Genomic DNA, 23,029 nt, shown 5'->3' with positions numbered 1-23,029 from the left:
CCACAGAAGAACCACAAAAGTGCCCCACTTGTGACAGGATACTATCTGGGACTGGATCAGACTCTAAATGTGGCTCTCCAGCAGGGATATGACTTCCTCAAATCCTGCCCTGAAATGAGATCCATCCTTCATGAAATCCTCCCCACTCCACCAAGAGTGTCTTTCCGCCGTCCACCTAACCTTCGTAACCTGTTAATTCATCCCTATGAAATCCCCAAACCACCTTCCCTACCCTCTGGCTCCTACCCTTGTAACTGCCCCCGGTGTAAAACCTGTCCCATGCACCCTCCTACCACCACCTACTCCAGTCCTGTAACCCGGAAGGTGTACACGATCAAAGGCAGAGCCACGTGTGAAAGCACCCACGTGATTTACCAACTGACCTGCCTACACTGTGAAGCTTTCTATGTGGGAATGACCAGCAACAAACTGTCCATTCGCATGAATGGACACAGGCAGACAGTGTTTGTTGGTAATGAGGATCACCCTGTGGCTAAACATGCCTTGGTGCACGGCCAGCACATCTTGGCACAGTGTTACACCGTCCGGGTTATCTGGATACTTCCCACTAACACCAACCTGTCAGAACTCTGGAGATGGGGACTTGCCCTTCAGTATATCCTCTCTTCTCGTTATCCGCCAGGCCTCAACCTCCGCTAATTTCAAGTTGCCGCCGCTCATACCTCACCTGTCTTTCAATAACATCTTTGCCACTGTACTTCTGCCTCTACTGACATCTCTGCCGAATCTCTTTCCCTTTACAAATGTCTGCTTGTGTCTGTGTATGTGTGGTTGGATATGGGTGTGTGTGCGAGTGTATACCTGTCCTTTTTTCCCCCTAAGGTAAGTCTTTCTGCTCCCGGGATTGGAATGACTCCTTACCTTCTCCCTTAAAACCCACATGCGTTCGTCTTTCCCTCTCCTTCCCTCTTTCCCGATGAAGCAACCGTTGGTTGCGAAAGCTAGAATTTTGTGTGTATGATTGTGTTTGTTTGTGTGTCTATCGACCTGCCAGCACTTTCGTATGGTAAGTCACTTCATCTTTGTTTTTAGATATGAAAAAAGGTAATGTTAGATGAGGATGATTCATTATACACTTTGTGGAAAGTAGAAGCCAACATGAAAATTACATAGCCTCAAACTGTCAGGAAACTACGTTGTTTCTTAGAAATGGTAAATTTATACCGGCATCATCTGCCTCACTCAGCTGAATTGAAAGAACCACTGACTGCAGCACTTTCTAGACATAAAACTAAAGGAAATTCTCTGATCCATTGTACAGATGGAATGAGATGACTTTGAAGCTGCAAAGCAAATCATAGCAAATTCTGCACTCCTAGCGCACCCCCACCATTACATCGGCTAGTTGATGGTGCTTGGCAACTACTCATCTTCCTTTCACACTAGCTCTCACCTTCCTAGCAAAAATGGAGTGCTTATGATCATGAGCTTCTTTTTGTTTATGAATTGATCAAGTACTTTTCCCTCCATTTGTAACTCAGAAAATCACAGTTTTTACTGACCATAGGCTGCTTATCTACACTTTTAGGCAGAACAACAACAAATGCTCACAATTTAGAGTTCGTTTCTCAGTGCAACACTGACACCTGTCATATTTCAGGCAGTGACAATGATGTAGTCGAATGTCTGTTTCAAGTTAGCAGTGTAACGAATGCTATTGATTTTGCACAACTTGCAGAGGTACAGGAATCTTACTCAGAAATGCAGAATCTATTGAAAGATGCATCATCCACCCTGCAGATATAATTGGTTGATATTTCTGGTGCAGATATGAAACTATTATGTGATATTTCTAGTGAAAGGCCATATCTGCTGCGTGCATTCCACAGATGTGGTTTTTCTGACAGCTCGCACCACCCTGTCTTCAATCGTTAACTCACCTGGTTTCAACGTGTTTTGTATGGCCTGGCTTGCAAAAAGATTGCCACAAGTGTGCTCACACATGCATTCTGTGTCAGCACAGCAAGATATCCCATCATGTGAATGCACCTGTAGGAGATTTTTCCAGATATGGCAACATGATTTGCATGTGTGCACAGCAGTGTAGTAGGTTCACTACCTCTGTCAAATGGTCAGCACTATTTATTATTGATTGCTTCACTCTTTGGCTGGAAGCAGTACCATCTGACAATGTTTCAGCAGAAATGCTAACCTTTGATTCAATATCAAGCTGGATTTTGTTCTTCAGTTGTCCACTCCACATCACCACAGACCATGGCCAACAATTTGAACTGGAGCTGCATACCTAACTTAGCAAGTTCTGCAGTGCTATTTATCTAAAGACAACAAGCTACCACCCAGTGAGCAATGGAAAGATTGGATGTTGGCACCTTTCCTTGAAAGCTGCACTGATGTGTCATGACACTAATTGGACAACAGCCTTCCCCTCGGTCCTGTTTGATCTTTGGAACACATCCTAATAGGACATAGATTCTTCATCAGTGGAGTTCATGTTTGGTGAAGCACTATGACTCCCTGGCAAATTCATCAACCCAAACTCCATGCAGTTTCCTGACCATGACCAAACAAACTAATTTGTCTTCTGAAGGAACATATTGGTCACATTTGTCCATAGTATGTATTGAGACATGGAACAAGACCAACCTATGCGCATAGATTTCATGCTACACACAGGCAGTGTCGAACCAATGCTACAACTGCCTTACATATTCATGCACTGTGTTGTTGAAACTGGAGTATGAACTCTGAGCATTGTACTGAATGGCAAAACTACTGCAGTCTCGACTGACATAGTGAGACCAACTTACATATTCCCAGAAGTACCACCAACACACATATATCACAGAATCATCCTAAGCCTAATCTTCAAGCACAACTGCATCCACCCAAAGCAGACCTGGTACCTGAATGTAGAACATGGTCTGGACATCTAGTGCATTTCCCAGCAAGATTTTTGGATGACACTGTTTCTCCTGAGGGGATGTTGTAGCGATCAAGATTATCAGTTGCTATGTTTATGTGAGCTTTTAAAGGGTTCAACACTAGCTACTAGAGGTTGTGTTTTGTTTTGTTCTCTGTGTGTAGTGTGACATTCCATGAATGTTTTATAGGATGATAATTTATTGGCTATAGTAGACAGTTCTTTCCAAAGTTGTCTCTAGTGCTAACTAGTCTCAAGCATTGTCAAGTGCTTCTCCTTTGTTTATTGCTTAATAAGTGTTGTTCATTCCTGCTACACTGGAGTTCATACTTCGTATAACTGACTGAGTATCTCGAACATGCAGTTGTAGTTGTTTGGGTGGCTAATACCTAGTTGCACTGACTTTATAAAAGAAAGAAATGCTACTTGCTGTCAAAAGAACCTGAAACTTTTTTATGCGCCTGATAACAAAGACATTTTTTTTGTGCTGCTTCATGTAAATATGTCTGTATTTGTTCATAAATTGTACAGTTACTATTAATAAACCATTTTTGAAAAAAAGTGGGCAGGGCTTACGTTACATCATATGAACATAGCACATTAAGGTCCTGTAAATTGTGGATACTAATACACTTAATTTGCTAACATAAGAAGTAATTATAATCTCAAGAACTCATCAAGAAACAATTCTGTTTTGTATGTGAATAGTACTTTTATTTTGCTACAACTGATTGTTGTGTCTTCCTTTTCATACGAGGGGCATTTGAAAAGTCCATGCAAAGTCCAAGAGATGGCACCACTGGTGCGTATCGAGGTCATGTTTAGTTAGTAGCATCTTTGGAAAGAACACACACCAAGTTTCAGCTATATTGATATATTTCTTTGTGCTTGGCATTCGTCTGAATCAAGGAAGTCGAGTGATTGTCAAACAATGTACGAAAAAGAATTCCATGTGGTGATTAAACATTACTTTATGCAAGACAAAACGCCTGAGGAGACTAAAGAGAAGCTTGATAAACATTACAGTGACTCTGCACCTTCTATTAGAACAGTTTATAAGTGGTTTCAAAATTTTCGGAGTGGCCATATGGGCACAAGTGATGCTGAACATTCTGGATGCCCTGTGGGGGTTTGTTTTGTTGTGGTCTTCGGTCCTGAGACTGGTTTGATGCAGCTCTCCATGCTACTCTATCCTGTGCAATCTTCTTCATCTCCCAGTACCTACTGCAGCCTACATCCTTCTGAATCTGCTTAGTGTATTCATCTCTTGGTCTACCTCTACGATTTTTACCCTCCACACTGCCCTCCAATGCTAAATTTGTGATCCCTTGATGCCTCAGAACATGTCCTACCAACCGATCCCTTCTTCTAGTCAAGTTTTGCCACAAACTTCTCTTCTCCCCAATCCTATTCAATACCTCCTCATTAGTTACGTGATCTACCCACCTTATGTTCAGCATTCTTCTGTAGCACCACATTTCGAAAGCTTCTATTCTCTTCTTGTCCAAACTAGTTATCGTCCATGTTTCACTTCCATACATGGCTACACTCCATACAAATACTTTCAGAAACAACTTCCTGACACTTAAATCTATACCCGATGTTAACAAATTTCTCTTCTTCAGAAACGGTTTCCTTGCCATTGCCAGTCTACATTTTATATCCTCTCTACTTCGACCATTATCAGTTATTTTACTCCCTAAATAGCAAAACTCCTTTACTACTTTATAAGTGTCTCATTTCCTAATCTAATCCCCTCAGCATCACCCGATTTAATTTGACTACATTCCATTATCCTCGTTTTGCTTTTGTTGATGTTCATCTTATGTCCTTCTTTCAAGACACTGTCCATTCCGTTCAACTGCTCTTCCAAGTACTTTGCTGTCTCTGACAGAATTACAATGTCATCGGCAAACCTCAAAGTTTTTACTTCTTCTCCATGAATTTTAATACCTACTCCAAATTTTTCTTTTGTTTCCTTTACTGCTTGTTCAATATACAGATTGAATAACATCGGGGAGAGGCTACAACCCTGTCTCACTCCTTTCCCAACCACTACTTCCCTTTCATGCCCCTCGACTCTTATAACTGCCATCTGGTTTCTGTACAAATTGTAAATAGCCTTTCGCTCCCTGTATTTTACCCCTGCCACCTTCAGAATTTGAAAGAGAGTATTCCAGTTAACATTGTCAAAAGCTTTCTCTAAGTCTACAGATGCTAGAAACGTAGGTTTGCCTTTTCTTAATCTTTCTTCTAAGATAAGTCGTAAGGTTAGTATTGCCTCACGTGTTCCAACATTTCTACGGAATCCAAACTGATCTTCCCCGAGGTCCGCTTCTACCAATTTTTCCATTCGTCTGTAAAGAATTCGCGTTAGTATTTTGCAGCTGTGGGGGTTACGACTCCAGAAATCATTGATACATTCCATGATATGGTGATGGATGATATAAGAGTTAAGGTGCGTGAGATTGCTAGTTCTGTGGGCATCTTGAATGAATGGGTACATAAAATTTGCATAAACATTTGGACATAAGAAAGCTATCTGCAAGATGGGTTCCGCGATTGCTCACGCTTGACCAAAAACGGAATCGTGTGAAGTGTTGCAAGGACAGCTTGCTGTTGTTCAGGAAGAATCTGCAAGACTTTAAGCATCGTTTTGTCACTGTGGATGAAACATGGGTACAATTCTATGCTCCTGAGACCAAACAACAATCTAAACAATGGGTTACCAAGGGACTACCAAAAAAGGCGAAGACCATTCCTTCGGCCGGAAAGGTTATGGCGACTGTCTTTTGGGATTCGCAAGGGATAGTCTTCATCAACTATCCAGAAAAGTGTAAAACTATTACAGGTGAATATTATTCATCATTATTGGAACGTCTGAAAACCGAACTGCAAGAAAAACGCCGGCAATTGGACAGTAAAAAAGTCCTTCTCCATCACAACAATGCACCAGCACACAGCTCAGCAGTTGTGGTCGCAAAATTAATAAAAATAGGATTCCAAATTGTTTCACATCCCCCCTATTCTCCAGACTTCCTCCCTCTGACTACTATTTGTTCCCCAATTTGAAGAAATGGCTGGCAGAACAAAGATTTTATTCAAATGTGGAGGTGATTGCAGGAACTAATAGCTATTTTTCAGACTTGGACAATTCCTATTATTCAGAAGGGATCAACAAATTAGAACAGCGTTGGACGAAGTGTATAAGTCCAAAAGGAGACTATGTCAAAAAATAAAAAAGGTTTACTCCAAACACGTAAGTAGTTTTTATTTTTGCATGGACTATTCAAACGCCCCTCGTAGTTATTACATCTACATCTGTGAGGGTGGTTTGATAAGTCTCATAAAGAAGCAAGAAAAAATGTTTGTTTTGTAAATAACTCACCTTACTTTTGGACATAGCCTCCTTTGATGGATATACACTTGGTCCAGTTATCATCAAGTTTTTTCATCCCATCAGAAAAATAGGTTCTGTCAAACTCTACAAAATATTCATTTATTGCTGCTATCACTTCCTCGCTTGATGAAAATTTCTTCCCAGCAAGCCAAAGTTTTAAGGTAGAGTACAATAAGAAGTCCCTTGGGGTAAGTCTAGTGAATGGGCTGGATTAGCAACCAATTCAAAACCCAGTTCATACACTTTTGCCATTGTTATTGCTGATACATGGGATGATGCATTATCCTGGTGTCGTAGCACTTTTTTGCATGCCAACCTTGATCTTTTTTCAGCTAACGCAAGTTTCAGTCAATCCAGCAATGAAGCATAATAGGGTCCAGTTATGGTTCTGCTTTTTCCAAGTAAACTATGAGGACTATTCCTTTGGAATCTCAAAACCAGTGGCCATCACCTTACCGCCTGACAAAATCATCTTTGCCTTTATCAGTCACTTTCACCAGTGTTTGTTCGTTTTTTTTACTGCTGTTTTGACTCTGGTGTGTAATGATGGATCCATGTCTCATCAACAGTTACAAATCAGGGCGAAAAGTCTTTCAAATTGCTATTAAACATTGCCAGACATTGTGCTGAAATGTTGTGCAGGATGCGCTTTTGGTCGACAGTCATAACCATATCTCTGAGCAGGATATTATGCACTCACTGCAGTCCCAGCAATCTCACAAATTTTTATTTGAGAGTCTTGCATTACCACATCATGGATTCTGTCAGTGGTTTCCTTTGTTATGACATCAATTGGCCAGAATGTGTTTCATCTTCTGTGCTTGTCCAACCAGTTTAAATTCATCAATCCAGAAGTAAATGGTCTTCAGTGATGATGCAGAGTCCATGTAAACTTCATCCAGTTCTGTTTCAGTTTGTGTGGTGGTCCAACTTTTCAATAGAAATGTTTAAGAACATCACGAAATTCGGTTTTCTCCATTTTCTGTCACATTTGACACACTGACCAGTTCAGATGGCACAATGAACTTTACTCTGTACATTGTTGAAATTCTGGGAATAATTAAGCTTACCAACTATGAAGGCACAGCAAAAATGTTCCATTCTTTCGTGCAAATTTACCAAACTTAACAAACCACCCTCGTACGTGACTAGTATTCAGTTCAACTAATTTATAAAGATGAAGCTTTCTTGTGTCTTTGATAAATTGCCCTGCATTCCACACACTGTGACTTACAGAATATGGATATAGAAATAATTGTGAAAACTCTGTATTACAGCATTACATTTTTTTCCTAGGAGCTTGCTGACTTTGAACAGATGCCAGATGACTGCAAGTTGACAGTAGAGGGTTTGTATATTACCACTATTTTTGTAATCTGTTTAGGGATTTTATTTTTTTAATTAATTTCTGTGGATATTGCAGTGAATGTTGTTGTTGAAATTGATCTAATGCTTCTGTATTTAGTTATTTATTAGCAGGTTCAGTAACTTCATGGCAAATGAAAACTTGCGTTTCATAGGCAATGCTGTTACTGACTGAGCATCCAGCCATGGGTACCAGGATGGCCCCTTCGTATGCCAACCTATTCATGGGTCGCTTAGAGGAAGCCTTCTTGGTTACCCAGGCCTGCCAACCCAAAGTTTGGTACAGATTTATTGATGACATCTTCATGATCTGGACTCACAGTGAAGAAGAACTCCAGAATTTCCTCTCCAATCTCAACTCCTTTGGTTCCATCAGATTCACCTGGTACTACTCCAAATCCCATGCCACTTTCCTTGATGTTGACCTCCACCTGTCCAATGGCCAGCTTCACACGTCCATCCATATCAAACCCACCAACAAGCAACAGTACCTCCATTACGACAGCTGCCACCCATTCCACATCAAACGGTCCCTTCCCTACAGCCTAGGTCTTCGTGGCAAACGAATCTGCTCCAGTCCGGAATCCCTGAAGCATTACACCAACAACCTGACAACAGCTTTCGCATCCCGCAACTACCCTCCCGACCTGGTACAGAAGCAAATAACCAGAGCCACTTCCTCATCCTCTCAAACCCAGAACCTCCCACAGAAGAACCACAAAAGTGCCCCACTTGTGACAGGATACTTTCCGGGACTGGATCAGACTCTGAATGTGGCTCTCCAGCAGGGATACGACTTCCTCAAATCCTGCCCTGAAATGAGATCCATCCTTCATGAAATCCTCCCCACTCCACCAAGATTGTCTTTCCGCCGTCCACCTAACCTTCGTAACCTGTTAGTTCATCCCTATGAAATCCCCAAACCACCTTCCCTACCCTCTGGCTCCTACCCTTGTAACCACCCCCGGTGTAAAAACTGTGCCATGCACCCTCCCACCACCACCTACTCCAGTCCTGTAACCCGGAAGGTGTACACGATCAAAGGCAGAGCCACGTGTGAAAGCACCCACGTGATCTACCAACTGACCTGCCTACACTGTGATGCATTCTATGTGGGAATGACCAGCAACAAACTGTCCATTCGCATGAATGTCAGGCAGACAGTGTTTGTTGGTAATGAGGATCACCCTGTGGCTAAACATGCCTTGGTGCACGGCCAGCACATCTTGGCACAGTGTTACACTGTCCGGGTTATCTGGATATTTCCCACTAACACCAACCTATCCGAACTCCGGAGATGGGAACTTGCTCTTCAATATATCCTCTCTTCCCGTTATCCACCAGGACTCAATCTCCGCTAATTTCAAGTTGCCGCCACTCATACCTCACCTGTCATTCAACAACATCTTTGCCTCTGCACTTTTGCCTCGATTGACATCTCTGCCCAAACTCTTTGTCTTTAAATATGTCTGCTTGTGTCTGTATATGTGTGGATGGATATGTGTGTGTGTGTGCGAGTGTATACCCGTCCTTTTTTCCCCATAAGGTAAGTCTTTCCGCTCCCGGGATTGGAATGACTCCTTACCCTCTCCCTTAAAACCCACATCCTTTCGTCTTTCCCTCTCCTTCCCTCTTTCCTGATGAGGCAAGAGTTTGTTGCAAAAGCTTGAATTTTGTGTGTATGTTTGTGTTTGTTTGTGTGTCTGTCAACCTGCCAGCACTTTCATTTGGCAAGTCGCATCATCTTTGTTTTTAGATATACTGAAAGTACTTGTGTACACACACTAACACAATGCTGTATCGCTATGGTCTCCAATCCTTGTTGGCCACTCTGTTATGGGAAGTATCACAAAGATGGGCATCAAAATCTCTTGGCATTGCCAGTGATTTGTACTGTCAAACAGGGAATAATACAACATTCAACACAAATAAGCAGTCTCCAGTTAAGGCTATATAGTGTTATTAATATTCTCTGCAGTTACCAGGTGAAATATAAGTTACATCTTGCTGGTGGCTGTTAAATTGTCAGTATTTATAACTTATGTGCTTTTAAATCCACAGTCATGGCTTGACATACAAATACCTATTCAAAACAATATTCACAAATGTTTAAGGTTTGGAGCTTACTGCCAATTTTTGTAAAATACATTGTTTTCTGTGCCTTTTGTTTTCAGTTTCATTTAGTGCACAGAACTTTTATGTAGTTATGTTCATGTCATGCCAATATTGCCACTTATATATGCACGGTGAACTAAAATGGCACATCTTACAGCATTAAACTTTGTTTTTTACATTGTTACACTATTGTAATATACTTATATATTATTCCATCACAGGCAAAAGAATTCTAACATTCTACATTTATTGGGATTATGTGGTGCAGTTGCTTCAGCAAATAACTCGCTTTGTCAATTGAATATTTCACTTTCCAGCTCACTGGTATTGAGAATTATACTAGATTAAAACTGTTTGTTGGATGCAGCTTGAATTTCATGGCTAACACTCGTCATTCATGTTCCTGCTTGGATAACTGTGGATAATTTTAATAGCTGTTTTAATGCATTAGCATAACTGTGAAGAAACAAATGAGTGTTTGATAATGTTAAGCCTAAGACTGATTTTTAGGTAAGAACTTCTGCACATCAGTAGTCCTTGCCGACATAATCACCTTCAGGCATGTTTGATTGTATCAATTGGTAGACTACAGCATGTGAAAGGAAAGTATTTCAGTTTGAGCACCAAATAGGCATACTTTTTTAATCTGTTCAGAATCTCATTAACTCACTTTATTTGGCAAAGCTTCCAGACAGAATATCAAGAGCAGCATAAAAACGCTACAGAAAATTTATAATGGTATCCTTACTAAAATTTTTCAAAATGTTACCACCACAGATATAAAGTACAGAATCATGTGTATAATCTAAAAATGACATGCATATTCCCATGGAAACCACTGAAAAGCTAATTTACTAGTCTTTCTTGTTATCTTGTCTGCAACTCTTAAACAGGAATCATTGTAGAGATTATTGAAATTTAGGAGCATTTTTTCAAAACCCGATAAATACAACAGACACTGTTTTTCTTAAAACAAGGTTTTCTATTTTTTCCTGGATGTATATGTTTGAACATTTTAAATTTTACACGACTACCAGATCACTCAGATATAAATAAAGCATTGTAATGAAATATAATAAAATTTAATTTTTGTAACAATATGTTAGCTTGTCATTTTTCCAGTGTTTTTTTCAAAATTTGATAAATGTATGTAATTATTGCTGGTATCAGTTATTTTGCCTTTTTAAGTTTTGCATAACCATTTTTAATGGACTTTAGTATTTATTAAGTACCTTCATTGTTGCGCAATACATATTTTTGTATACGTTGTTAAAGATTGCATTTTTTAAATTTATTGTTTTTAACTTTATTGAAAATACAATCAGTAATAATATAAATACAGTGGTGTAACACAATAATAATAATAATAATAGTAATAATAATAATAATAATTTTAATAGCTGTTTTATTGTAATTGATTAGCTTATATCATTATTATCAGTACCACATAAAGTAACAAATGAATAGCTGTGCCATGAAAAGTATTGCAGGTCGTAGTTACATTACATGTCGTAGTTACATTGTTATTGTCAAGTTTTCTCTCTTGCAGCTATTCATTATTCGTCTAGGACATCTTTTTAATACTCTTTTGCATCATTTGGAATTTCGTAGTACTTTAGCAAGGCAGGGATGTCTTCCTTATTTTCTTTGCTAACCATATTTTGTTTTGGTAAAAGTGTGGGTGTTAATACTGTTGATGGCATGGTTTCTTTCTTCTGAGGATGTCAACTTGTGCTGGATCTTTAAAGTATGTATTACTTACTGACATATTAACAAATTTCTTCACTTTCTTGTATGAGAAGACACACTTGCTACTTGTTTTGAATGGGATTGGTGTTTAGTACTTTCTGTGCTCTGTCTTTTAGATTTTTAGCAACCAACCTGTGTTTAGAACTTTGAGAGTCCCATGCTCTTTAGGCTTCTCAGTTCTACCAAACACTGTCCAGAAGACAAACAGGAAAAAAGTGATGAATATTATAGAATTTTGCACTCTTTTCCCAAGAACGCCATAAGCATCACCATCATACAACTATTTTAATTTTGGTTGCTGAAGAATTTGAGAGTAGTTGTATGGTACTGGTAACATCATTTGGTTGTTTCTTATTGAGTTCAGAAAGAAAGTCCAGTAATATCGAAGCAACCCTTGGTTGCATCCTCTTGATTTCTATGTCTCCAAGCAGGTGTAGAACATGATACTTTCCTTTTTTGCTCCTTAGTATGGTTCATGATGCACAGACTGTATATCCATATTTGTCTATCATAGAAGATCTCATTGATTGATAATTTTGGAGTAGGCTTGTTTTGCTGCATGTCAAAGCAAATCTTATTGATAGATATTACATCACAAAACTGCAGTGCACAAATTTTATGTAATCTGTGTCTGGTTCATAGTTCATGCATTTGCTTTTATTTCCATTAGACCAATCTTAAATGCAGAGCAGGTGTCAACATGAGGAGTCCTGAATGACAGATTGAAATGTTTGTAAAATATATGCTTGTATTTTGAAATGTAGCATTGTTTCAATCCTTGACTTTTTCTTTCTTCGTAGAATCTATTAAAATTTTATTGACTGTGAGATATGAAGGCAAGTAGCCTCTTGCCAGACTACCATGGTGGCTCACTCTGCATTCAAATTTCTTCGTATCATTCATAATGGGAATAGTTATATCTTTATGATCCTTTCCTATTCTGTCACTTCCTTTTGTTTGCTATGGCATCCTGCTTCCTTCGTAGAACCTGCATACTAGATAAGATAACCTATCCTGTGATATGCCGGAAACTCCTTGGAAAGTGGGAGCAAATACTTCTTCACCATTCCTTTATCAATGGTGTACTTCACTGTCACTGATTTCTCCCTTTTTGCGTTCTGGATGTTCACTGTCTATGCTGAAGTGAAAAAATATTCAGAAATTTTAACAGAAACTTATCTTTATCTATTTTATTTAATGATGCCACATGATGATTAAACTGATATCTTCATAGCAGAGTTCAGCGGCTTTGCCTTCTTTCATTTCTTTAGCTATTGAAGTCCATTTAATAATAGGTTCCTTTTTACACTTTTGGCTTTGCATATCAGATTGATGTAAGCTCTTCTTGACCTGGAATATAAGGGAAAGATAGCTTGGTACTCACCATAAAGATGACATGTTGAGTGGCAGACACACACAATGGAAAGACTCTTATGCATTAGCTTTTGGCCAAAGCCTTTGTAAGAAAAGAAACACATTCATTCACATAAGTAAGTGCACCTCATGTACACATGATCACCATTCACAGTCATTGCACAGCTTTTTATATTGATATGACTTCCAACCAGCTGTGAAACAGTATAAATGTCCACTGCCAAACTGTGGGCAAAAGCAAAAGACCACCCGGTGACACAACATGCAGCTGAACATAACATTCTTGGTTTCAGTGGTTGCTTCACTACCTGAGCCATCTGGATCCTCCCCTCCACCACCAGCTTTTCTGAACTATGCAGATGGGAGTTATGCTTACAACACATTCTGTGCTTCCAAGATTATGCTGGTCTCAATCTGCAGTAACCTACTGACCCCAAACTGGGAGTGGCAACTGGGTGGGGAAAGGAGGAGGTTGGTGTGAGGAGGGGGAGGGATAGTATGCTGCGGATGGCAGACAGTGAAGTGCTGCAGGTTGGACGGCAAGTAGGGGAGAGGTGGGGGGGGGGGGGGACTGGGGAAGAGGAGAAACACACAGAGAAATAAATTAAAAAAATAAAATAAATAGAAAAAGAGAAAAAAGACTGGGTGCAGTGGTGGAATGATGGCTGTGTAGTGCTGGAATGGGAGCAGGGAAGGGGCTGGATGGGTGACGACAGCGACTAATGAAGGTAGACACCAGGAGGGTGGTTGAGCAACCAAGGGCACACCATAAATATTGTGCAGAGAAAATGTGAAACATTGAAACCTGTCAAAAATTCATACAGGGTGGGGTATGCAGGGTGTATATGCCTTAGAACAACTGGGAAATATGGGAAAAATCCGGGAATTTTTTACAATTCTGAGAATGTTTCATTGTTTTAGTTTTCAGTTAAATTTTTGTAATTTTGACTGGTAAGAACTGATAGCCTAACAAAGAATTTCACTTTAGCCCCCTACTGCAGCATAAATCTGTAGCAGTAAAACATAAATGAGACAATAACACCAAAATAAAACTTTAGCTCCAAAGAAAGTGCGCCTTTTACTACAACAAAACAAAGTGCACACAAAAGCCTCTGCTGATAGCAAAATGTGTCAAAGATTTCAGAATGAAGATTGTGAAATACTTTGTAACAACAAACTGCTTTTGAATTTCAATGAGCATGGCATCACAAATGTTTACATTTCTAATAGGTCACAGGAAAATATTACTTTCAAAGTAAATTTCCTTTTAAGGAAGATGGGTAATGTCACATGTGAGAATGTATTTTGAATTATGTAAATCATGAAGCATCTGAATCTCATTCAGAACTTAACACTTTGAGGACCAGCCATTTAGAAAAGTTTCGGGCCCAGAAGGCCAGCCATGTATGCCATTATTTAAATTTTTACTGGCACATTTATGTTAGATATATCTTAAAGATTAACACATATAAAAAAAGTCCAAGATTAAAGGTTAGTTTTCAATATTTATTTTAGTTCTTTCACAGATTCCAAATCATGCAATAACGATGGCAAAGAGTATAATTATCCTTAAAAAAAAAAGTGAGGTGTGTTTTTGAGTAATTTCACATGCTATTGGCAAAGTGTGTGATGGAAAATTTATTCAGTGCCTAGCACTGAAATTTATAATCATGCTTGTCAGAAATATTCACCTGCGGTTTAAGCTGTGCTTTTTGGATCCTGCCCATCCACATCCCTAGTAAAAAACACAAAACATTTTTGACACCCAATCTTATATGTGGAAAGTTTAGCTTTTCTTGAAGCTGTACTGTATGTATAGTAATTGAAACCATTGAATTTTCCTATTTGTGTGTTCACACTACTTAACAGTGATGTTACTGCTGGCTGACTACATCACATACTCTGTGCTCTGAATATCTGCTGTCATTCACTGGTGAGATCACATGATGTGAACTATGATTTGCTGACAAAGGGACATCACAGTCTTATTTCAGTGCTTTGGAAACTCCCATGCTGTGTTTGGTTGAATTTGTATTTATACTTTTGTAATACAAAAACACATTGTGTATGAGCTGATGCATATCAAGGATCTTTTCGAAACACATTGTTTTTTGCTGGGTTTCATTTCCTAAAGTGCTGGGAAGATCTACATTGATGTCTAAAACCTTTACCGTTCAAAGGGCTGGTAAGTTTTACAGCTCAGAAGAAAAGGATATCATCATGTAACATGCAAAAAATGTACTTTCATTGGAGGTATAGTTCATTTTCACCCAAGAAAACGTGTATTTTCACCCAGAATAAAGTGTGTTTTCACCTGGGAGAAAGTGTATTTTTAACCCGGAAAAAAATGGGGATTTTTCTTTTTTTCCTCATCTGTGTATACACCCTGGGGTGTGACAGTAGAAAATGATTGGATACTGCACTGTTGCAATGGCAGGGCTAACTGTTGAGAAATGAGTGACAAGGGTAGGGTTGAGTGATATTTCAAGTGTGTTTTTTTTAGTCTTCTGACTGGTTTGATGTGGCCCACCATGAATTCATCTCCTATGCCAGCTTCTTCAACACAGAGTAGCACTTGCAACCTTTGTCCTCAATTATTTGCTGTATGTATTCCAATATCAGTTTTTTTGTACAATTTTGACCCTCTAGTATCATGGAAGTTATTCCCTGATATCATAACAGATGTCTTACCATGCTGTCCCTTCTTATTGTCAGCATCCACCATGTATTCCTTTCCTTGCCAATTCTCCAGAGTATTCCTTACCTTAACAGTCCATCTAATTTTCAATATTCTTCTGTAGCACCACATCTCAAATGCTTCGATTCTCTTCTGTTCTGGTCTTCTCACAGTTCATGTTTCACTACCATACTACGCTCTACTCCAAATTTGCTTTTTCAGAAATTTCTTCCTCAAATTAATGCCTATGTTTGATAGTAGCAAATTTCTCTTGACCAGAAATGCCCTTTTGCCAGTGCTAGTCTCCTTTTTATGTCCTCCCTGATCCGTCCATCATGGATTATTGCTGTCAGTGTAGCAAAATTCATTAACTTCATCTATGTTGTGATCACCAATCCTGAAGTTAAGTTCTTGTTTCTGCTACTTCTCATTACTTTCATCTTTCTTCAATGTACTCTCAATTCATATTCTGTATTCATCAGATTGTTCATTCCTTTCATAAAATCCTGTAATTCTTCTTTACTTTCACTGAGTATAGCAATGCCATCAGCAAATTTGTCACTGAAATCATTTCACATTGAATTCCACTCTTGAGCCTTTCTTTTATTTCTGTCATTGCTCCTTCGATTTATAGTTTGAGCATTGGGGTGAAAGAGTACATCCTTGGCTTACACCATTTTTAATCCTAGCACTTCATTCATGTTCTTCCACTCTTATTGTTCCCTCCTGGTTCTTGTACAGTTTGTATATTACCAGGGTTGCCACAAGTTCCCTGACCTGAAATTCCCTGATATTTCCCTGATTTCCAGACATGTTTTAGCATTGTTCTCTAACAAATATTGAGATCTCAAGGGTAAGTAAAGACATAAGTTGACAAAAAAATATGACTTTTGTATTTCTAAATGTGTGAGCAAAAGTTTTAATTACTAACATCAACATCTTTTGCAATGAACTGTTTTTAGATGGAGAAAGCAAGACCACTGATGTTATTTTATTTCCATCAAAAGAAAAATATTTGAGACAATAATATGCATTTTGTTGGAGTCACAAGAGAGGTTTAAAATACCTTCATTGATTTCAGAAATAACTTCAGATAAAGACGGCCTCTTGAAAAAAGTGTATAAGCCAGGGAAGAGTTGTGTAAACCAACACTATAGGTGACTGCCAATGAAATGTTGGATCTGCTGTATTCTTTGTTGTTGGTTATTACCCACTGTGTTATGTCTATTATTTTACAGGTATTGTGTGGTTTTTCTTTCTTGAAATATATGAGTATATAGTGTACAAACCACCAGTGACCGCCACAATTTTCTTCTTCTTGTCATCCACGCTTAATAATAAATAAACTACTTTTGAAGTGCCAAAATGTACTACAAGAAATATAATGTCTATAAAATACCGCACTGTACAGTGTACTTGTGGTGAGACAGTCGCATTTCCTGAAATCCTCGCCCATGGCCTCTGGCCCCAGATCAGCGAGGCTACATCCAATGGGCAAGGCTTGCACATTAGAGGCAAAAGATGAGCTTCAGATTGGCAGGTCTGCTCGTTAGAGATACCCACAAAAATGGCCTGTGGTTGTGGCCTGTCATGGAAGTTCACTGGTGTAGCTAGTCGTTCATGTGTCACAGTCACCATGTTGGTGAAACGAAACTGTGGTGATCAATCCATGCAACTTGCACAAATACTCTGAGAGAATCAATACTAATGATGTTAGGTAGCAACTCACCATAAAGATGATCGCTGAGCTGCAGACAAGCACATAGAAAAGACAACCATACTCTCGCAACTAAATTTTTGGCCATAGCCTTTGACAGAAAACAAGAGCACAAGCACATTCACACAATCACTCATTTACAACTCATGCACACATGACCACTGTCTATAGCCACTGCATCAACCGTTGCTGAGAATCAGATCGAAACAAACCACTCCTCACACCTCCCTGCCTCTCGTCACAGCTGCTAGGCTAGCGGCAAGAAGTGGTGGCAGCACTGACTGCAAGCTGATGGGAGTGGTAGAAAGGGGAGAAGCAGTAAGAATGAGGGAGTAGGGAAATGGCTCACATACTCAGCTGTGCCCAGCCAGTGATGATGTATGACATTTCAGTAAACAAACCATTTCATCTACTGAGACATAAACAAGACTCTTTCCAGTGTTTTTCTCAAATTTCCCTGATTTTTCTGTGATATCCCTGACATATTTGAAATTCCCTGATTTTCAGAACTTGTGGCAACCCTGGTTACCCATCTTTCCTTGTAACTTATCCCTATTTTTCTCAGAATTTCGAACATCTTGCACTATTTGACACTATTGAGTGCTTTTAACAGGCTGACAAATCCTCCGACCCTGCCTCGGTTTTTCTTTAGTCTTGATGCCATTAACAACTGCAACATAAGAATTGCCTCTCTGGTGCCTTTTTCTTTCCTGAAGCCAAACTGATCACATTTAGCATATACTCAATTTTATTTTCCATTCTTCTGTATGTTTTTCTTGTCAGAAACTTGGATGCACGAGCTGTTAAGTTATTGCGTGAATTACGTTTTTCCAAAAATTAGATGGTGTAGCACCAGACTCATACATTCTAAACACAAATGTGAATAATCATTTTGTTGTCACTTACCCAAATGATTTTAGAAGTTCTGATGGAGTGTTATCCATCCCTATTGTGCTACTTGATCTTAAGTCTTCCAAAGCTCACATTTAGCATATACTCAATTTTATTTTCCATTCTTCTGTATGTTTTTCCAAACTTGGATGCACGAGCTGTTAAGTTATTGCGTGAATTACGTTTTTCCAAAAATCAGATGGTCTAGCACCAGACTCATACATTCTACACACAAATGTGAATAATCATTTTGTTGTCACTTACCCGAATGATTTTAGAAGTTCTGATGGAATGTTATCCATCCCTATTGTGCTACTTGATCTTAAGTCTTCCAAAGCTCTTTTAAATTCTGATTCTAATGCTGGATCTCCTATCTGTAACTGTGGAATTCCCATCACACTCTTAATGTTACCATCCTTGCTTTTTATTTCATGATAGGTTGTTTTGACTTTTCTCTGAGTCTGTCCTTCTGATCGTCATTCCTTTTTTGATTTGTTACCTTAATGAATACCACTGAAAATCTGCATTGAAGGCTGTGGTTCTCTCTACCAAGTTTCCAACAAAATGGCTATCTATATCAATACTGTATGTACTAAAGCTGTTATACTTCATACAATAAACACCAGATGTATATTCATTTAGTTTTTTGTAAGACTGAACCTTGTCTCATTGCTGAATAGAATAGATTGTTGTTAGTCACTGTAAGTGTTGTTTTACAGAAAATCTCATGATGGCAAAGTAGTGATTCATTTGTGTTAGCCCCTGTAATAATTACACTCATGACTGTAACCCACCCTGTTTTGTATCATTCCAGCTGACACACACACACTGGGCAACAACAATATGGATCTGTACTGTGGCTCATTGTGAATGTTTGTGCAATACAGTGGTCCCAGTGGCTCAGACTGTCATTTCTGGAACGTTGCTTATTTGTGTACTCTTCTGGCATGTTGGTTTATTACAGAAACAATGTTGATAATGAATGCTAGATTCAATGAACATTCAAATAAAGAGAACAGTAACATAAACTTCATTCTTTGTGCAAATAGTATGTTGTTATTGTGATCTTCAGTCCAAAGACTGGTTCGATGCAGCTCTCCATGCTACTCTATCCTGTGCAAGCCTCTTCACCTCTGAATAACTAATGCAACCTACATCCACCTGAATCTGTTTAATGTATTCATCTCTTGGTCTCCCTATATGATTTTTACCCCTCACACTTCCCCGCAGTGCTAAATTGGTGATCCCTTGATGCCTCAGAATGTGCTCTACCAACCAATCTCTTCTGCTAGCATTCTTCCGTAGCACCACATTCCAAAAGGTTCTATTCTTACCTAAACTGTTTATCGTCCATATTTCACTTCCATACATGGCTGCACTCCTTACAAATACTTTCAGAAGGACTTCTTGACACTCAAATCTATACTTGGTGTTAACAAATTTCTCTTCTTCAGAAATGCTTTTCTTGCCATTGCCAGTCTACATATTATATCCTCCCTACTTTGACCATAATCAGTTATTTCTCTTCCCAAATAGCATAACTCATCTACTACTTTAAGTGTCTCATTCCCTAATCTAATTCCCTCAGTGTCACCTGATTTAATTTGAATACATTCCATTATCCTTGTTTTGCTTTTTTTATGTTCATCTTATATCCTCCTTTCAAGACACTGTCCCTTCCATTCAACTGCTCTTCCAGGTCCTTTCCTGTCTCTGACAAAATTACAATGTCACCAGTAAACCTCAGAGTTTTTATTTCTTCTCCCTGGACTTTAATTCCTATCCAAATTTTTCTTTTGTTTCCCTTACTGCTTGGTCAATATACAGATTGAATAACATCAGGGAGAGGCTACAACTCTGTATCACTTCCTTCTCAACCACTGTTCCCTTTCATGCCCCTCAACTCTTATAACTGCCATCTGGTTTTGTACAAATTGTAAATATCCTTTTGCTCCCTGTATTTTATCCCTGCCACCTTCAAAATTTGAAAGCAAGTATTCCAGTCAACATTGTCAGAAGCTTTCTCTAAGTCTACAAATGCTATAAACATAGGTTTTCATTTCCTTAACCTATGTTCTATAAGAAGTTGTGGGGTCAATATTGCCTTGCATCTTCCTACATTTCTCCAGATTCCAAACTGATCTTCCCCGAGTTCGACTTCGACCAGTTTTTCTATTCTTCTGTAAAGGATTCATATTAGTATTTTGCAACTGTGACTTGTTAAACTGATAGTTCAGTAATTTTCACTCCTGTAAACACCTGCTTTCTTTGGAATTGTTATTATTATATCCTCCTTGAAGTCTGAGGGTATTTCACCTGTTTCATACATCATGCTCACCAGATGGAAGAGTTTTGTCAGGACTGGCTCTCCAAAGGCTGTCAATAGCTCTAACAGAATGTTGTCTACTCTCAGGGCCTTGTTTCGACTTAAGTCTTTCAGTGCTTTGTCAATTTTTTCATGCAGTATCATATCTCCCTTCTCATCTTCATCTACATCCTCTTCCATTTTCATAATATTGCCCTGAAGTACATCTCCCTTGTATAGACCCTCTATATACTCCTTCCAGCTTTCTGCTTTCCCTTCTTTGCTTAGGACTGGTTTTACATCTGAGGTCTTGATATTCATACAGGTGGTTCACTTTTCTCCTAAGGTCTCTTTAATTTTCCTGTAGACTGCACCTGTCTTACACCTAGTGATATATGCTTATTCATCCTTACATTTGTCCTCTAGCCTTTCCTACTTAGCCATTTTGCACTTCCTGTCAGTCTCTTTTTTTTAGATGTTTGTATTTCCTTTCACCTGCTTCATTTGTTTTCCTATTATAATTTCTCCTTTCACCGATTAAATTCAATAGTGGTACCCAAAGATTTATATTAGCACTAGTCTTTATACCTCCTAGTCCTTTGCTGCTTTCACTATTTCATCTCTCAAAGCTATCCATTCTTTTTCTACTGTATTCCTTTCCCTTGTTCTTGTCAATCATTCCCTAATGCTCCTGCTGAAATTCTCTACAACCTCTGGTTCTTTCAGTTTATTCAGGTCCCATCTACTTAAATTCCTGCCTTTATACAGTTTCTTCATTTTTAATTTGCAGCTCATAATCAATAAATTGTGGTCAGAGACCACATCTGCCCTTGGAAATGTCTTACAGTTTAAAACCTGGTTTCAAAATCTCTGTCTTACCATTATATAATCTATCTGAAACCTTCCGGTGTCTCCAGATCTCTTCCACATACACAACCTTCATTTATGATTCTTTGCAAAATTCTGCCAGGCAGCTTCCTCTCATTTCTTTCACCAGTCCATATTCACCTGCAACTTTTCCTTCTCCTCCTTTTCCTACTATCAAATTCCAGTCCCCCACCACTATTAAATTTTCGTCTCTCTTAACTATCTGAATAATTTCTTTTAACCCATAATACATTTACTCAATCTCCTCCTCATCTGCGGAGCTAGTTGATATATAAACTTGTACAGCTGTGGTGAGTGTGCGTGTCATATCTATCTTGGCTACAATAATGCAGGCACTATGCTGTTCATAGAAGCTTATCCACGTTCCTTTTTTTCTATTCATTATTAAACCTACTCCTGCATTAGGCCTTTTTGATTTTGCATTTATAACCCTATATTCACCTGACTAGAAATCCTGTTCCTCCTGCCACTGAACTTCACTAAATCCCACTATATCTAACTTTAACCTATTCATTTCCCTTTTAAAATTTTCTAACCTACCTTCCCGATTATGGGATCTGACATTCCATGCTTTGATCCATAGAACACCAGGTTTGTTCCTCCTGATAACAATGCCCTACTGAATAGTCCCTGCCCAGAAATCTGAATGGGGGACTATTTTACCTCCAGAATATTTTACGCAAAAGGATACCATCATCATTTAACCATACAGTAGAGCTGCATGCCCTCGGGAAAAATTATGACTACATTTTCCTCTTGCTTTCAGCCGTTTGCAGTACCAGCACAGCAAGGCCATTTTGGTTGATGTTACAAGGCCAGATCACTCAGTCATCCAGACTGTTGCCCCTGCAACTACTGAAAAGGCTGCCGTCCTTCTTTAGGAACCACACATTTGTCTGGCCTCTCAACAGATACACCCCCCCCCCTCCCCCACCCCTCCCCCAATTAGTGTTTGCACCTACAGTACAGTTATCTGTATTGCTGAGGCATGCAAGTCTCCCCACAGTGGCAAGGTCCATGGTTCATTGGAGGGGGGTGGGGGGGACAAATAGTATGTTCTTATGATATACTGATGTGATTTTCAGCAATGGCCGTTAGACCTTCACAGAATGGTACTGGAAAATGTAGGCTGCTACCATACTTGAATGAGGATCAGTTAGTAATTACAGCTATTTGAACTACTGGTCAGAATTTTCTAGTAACTTTAGTTATGTAAATTAAAACAAAAATACTGGCAATCTGCTCTCATTCAGTAACTATATGTCTATTTATCCTTCACTAGCAATACAGGGCCCTTAATTATTACCATTTTCATTTTCAGAACTGGAGCGTGATGGCTTTGATGCAGTGCCACCACTGTTTCACTGTTATGTTGCAGAAGTCAATACACACACTAAGGATATGAGTGCAACCAAAGAAGAAAGTGGTCAGTCCCCTGGTTTTATAAGTAATTTTATGAAGCTTAGGATTTTGTAAACTTCTTGTATATTCCTTACACAATGTGGTTTTTGACATCTCATCTCCTGTTTCTCTACAACTTTTGTTTTTTGGTGTTCAAGAAATACTGCTAAGCATCTTCAAACTCTGTTAAGTGGCATGTTTCCTTAGACATCAAGGGTGAACTGTGGGTTTATCAAATATAAAGT

At 38.9% G+C, this 23,029-nt stretch overlaps 1 protein-coding gene across 3 annotated transcripts in view; it reads left to right on the top strand.

Annotated features, from left to right (window-relative positions):
* The window catches only part of LOC126234510 (thialysine N-epsilon-acetyltransferase-like), a 145,219-nt gene that overhangs the window by 53,951 nt on the left and 68,239 nt on the right, over positions 1 to 23,029 (top strand). For all 3 annotated transcript variants that reach the window (XM_049943205.1, XM_049943206.1, XM_049943204.1), the window contains 2 exons: positions 7,599 to 7,650; positions 22,705 to 22,809. In XM_049943205.1, coding sequence (XP_049799162.1) covers positions 7,599 to 7,650; positions 22,705 to 22,809 — 157 coding nt within the window. The remainder of the gene's footprint in view (positions 1 to 7,598; positions 7,651 to 22,704; positions 22,810 to 23,029) is intronic.

This window comes from Schistocerca nitens, chromosome 2 (assembly GCF_023898315.1).
Source record: "Schistocerca nitens isolate TAMUIC-IGC-003100 chromosome 2, iqSchNite1.1, whole genome shotgun sequence".
In the NCBI taxonomy this organism is placed as follows: domain Eukaryota; kingdom Metazoa; phylum Arthropoda; class Insecta; order Orthoptera; family Acrididae; genus Schistocerca; species Schistocerca nitens.
Note: the sequence above shows the minus strand (reverse complement) of the source record. Positions and strands in the feature narration are given on the sequence as shown.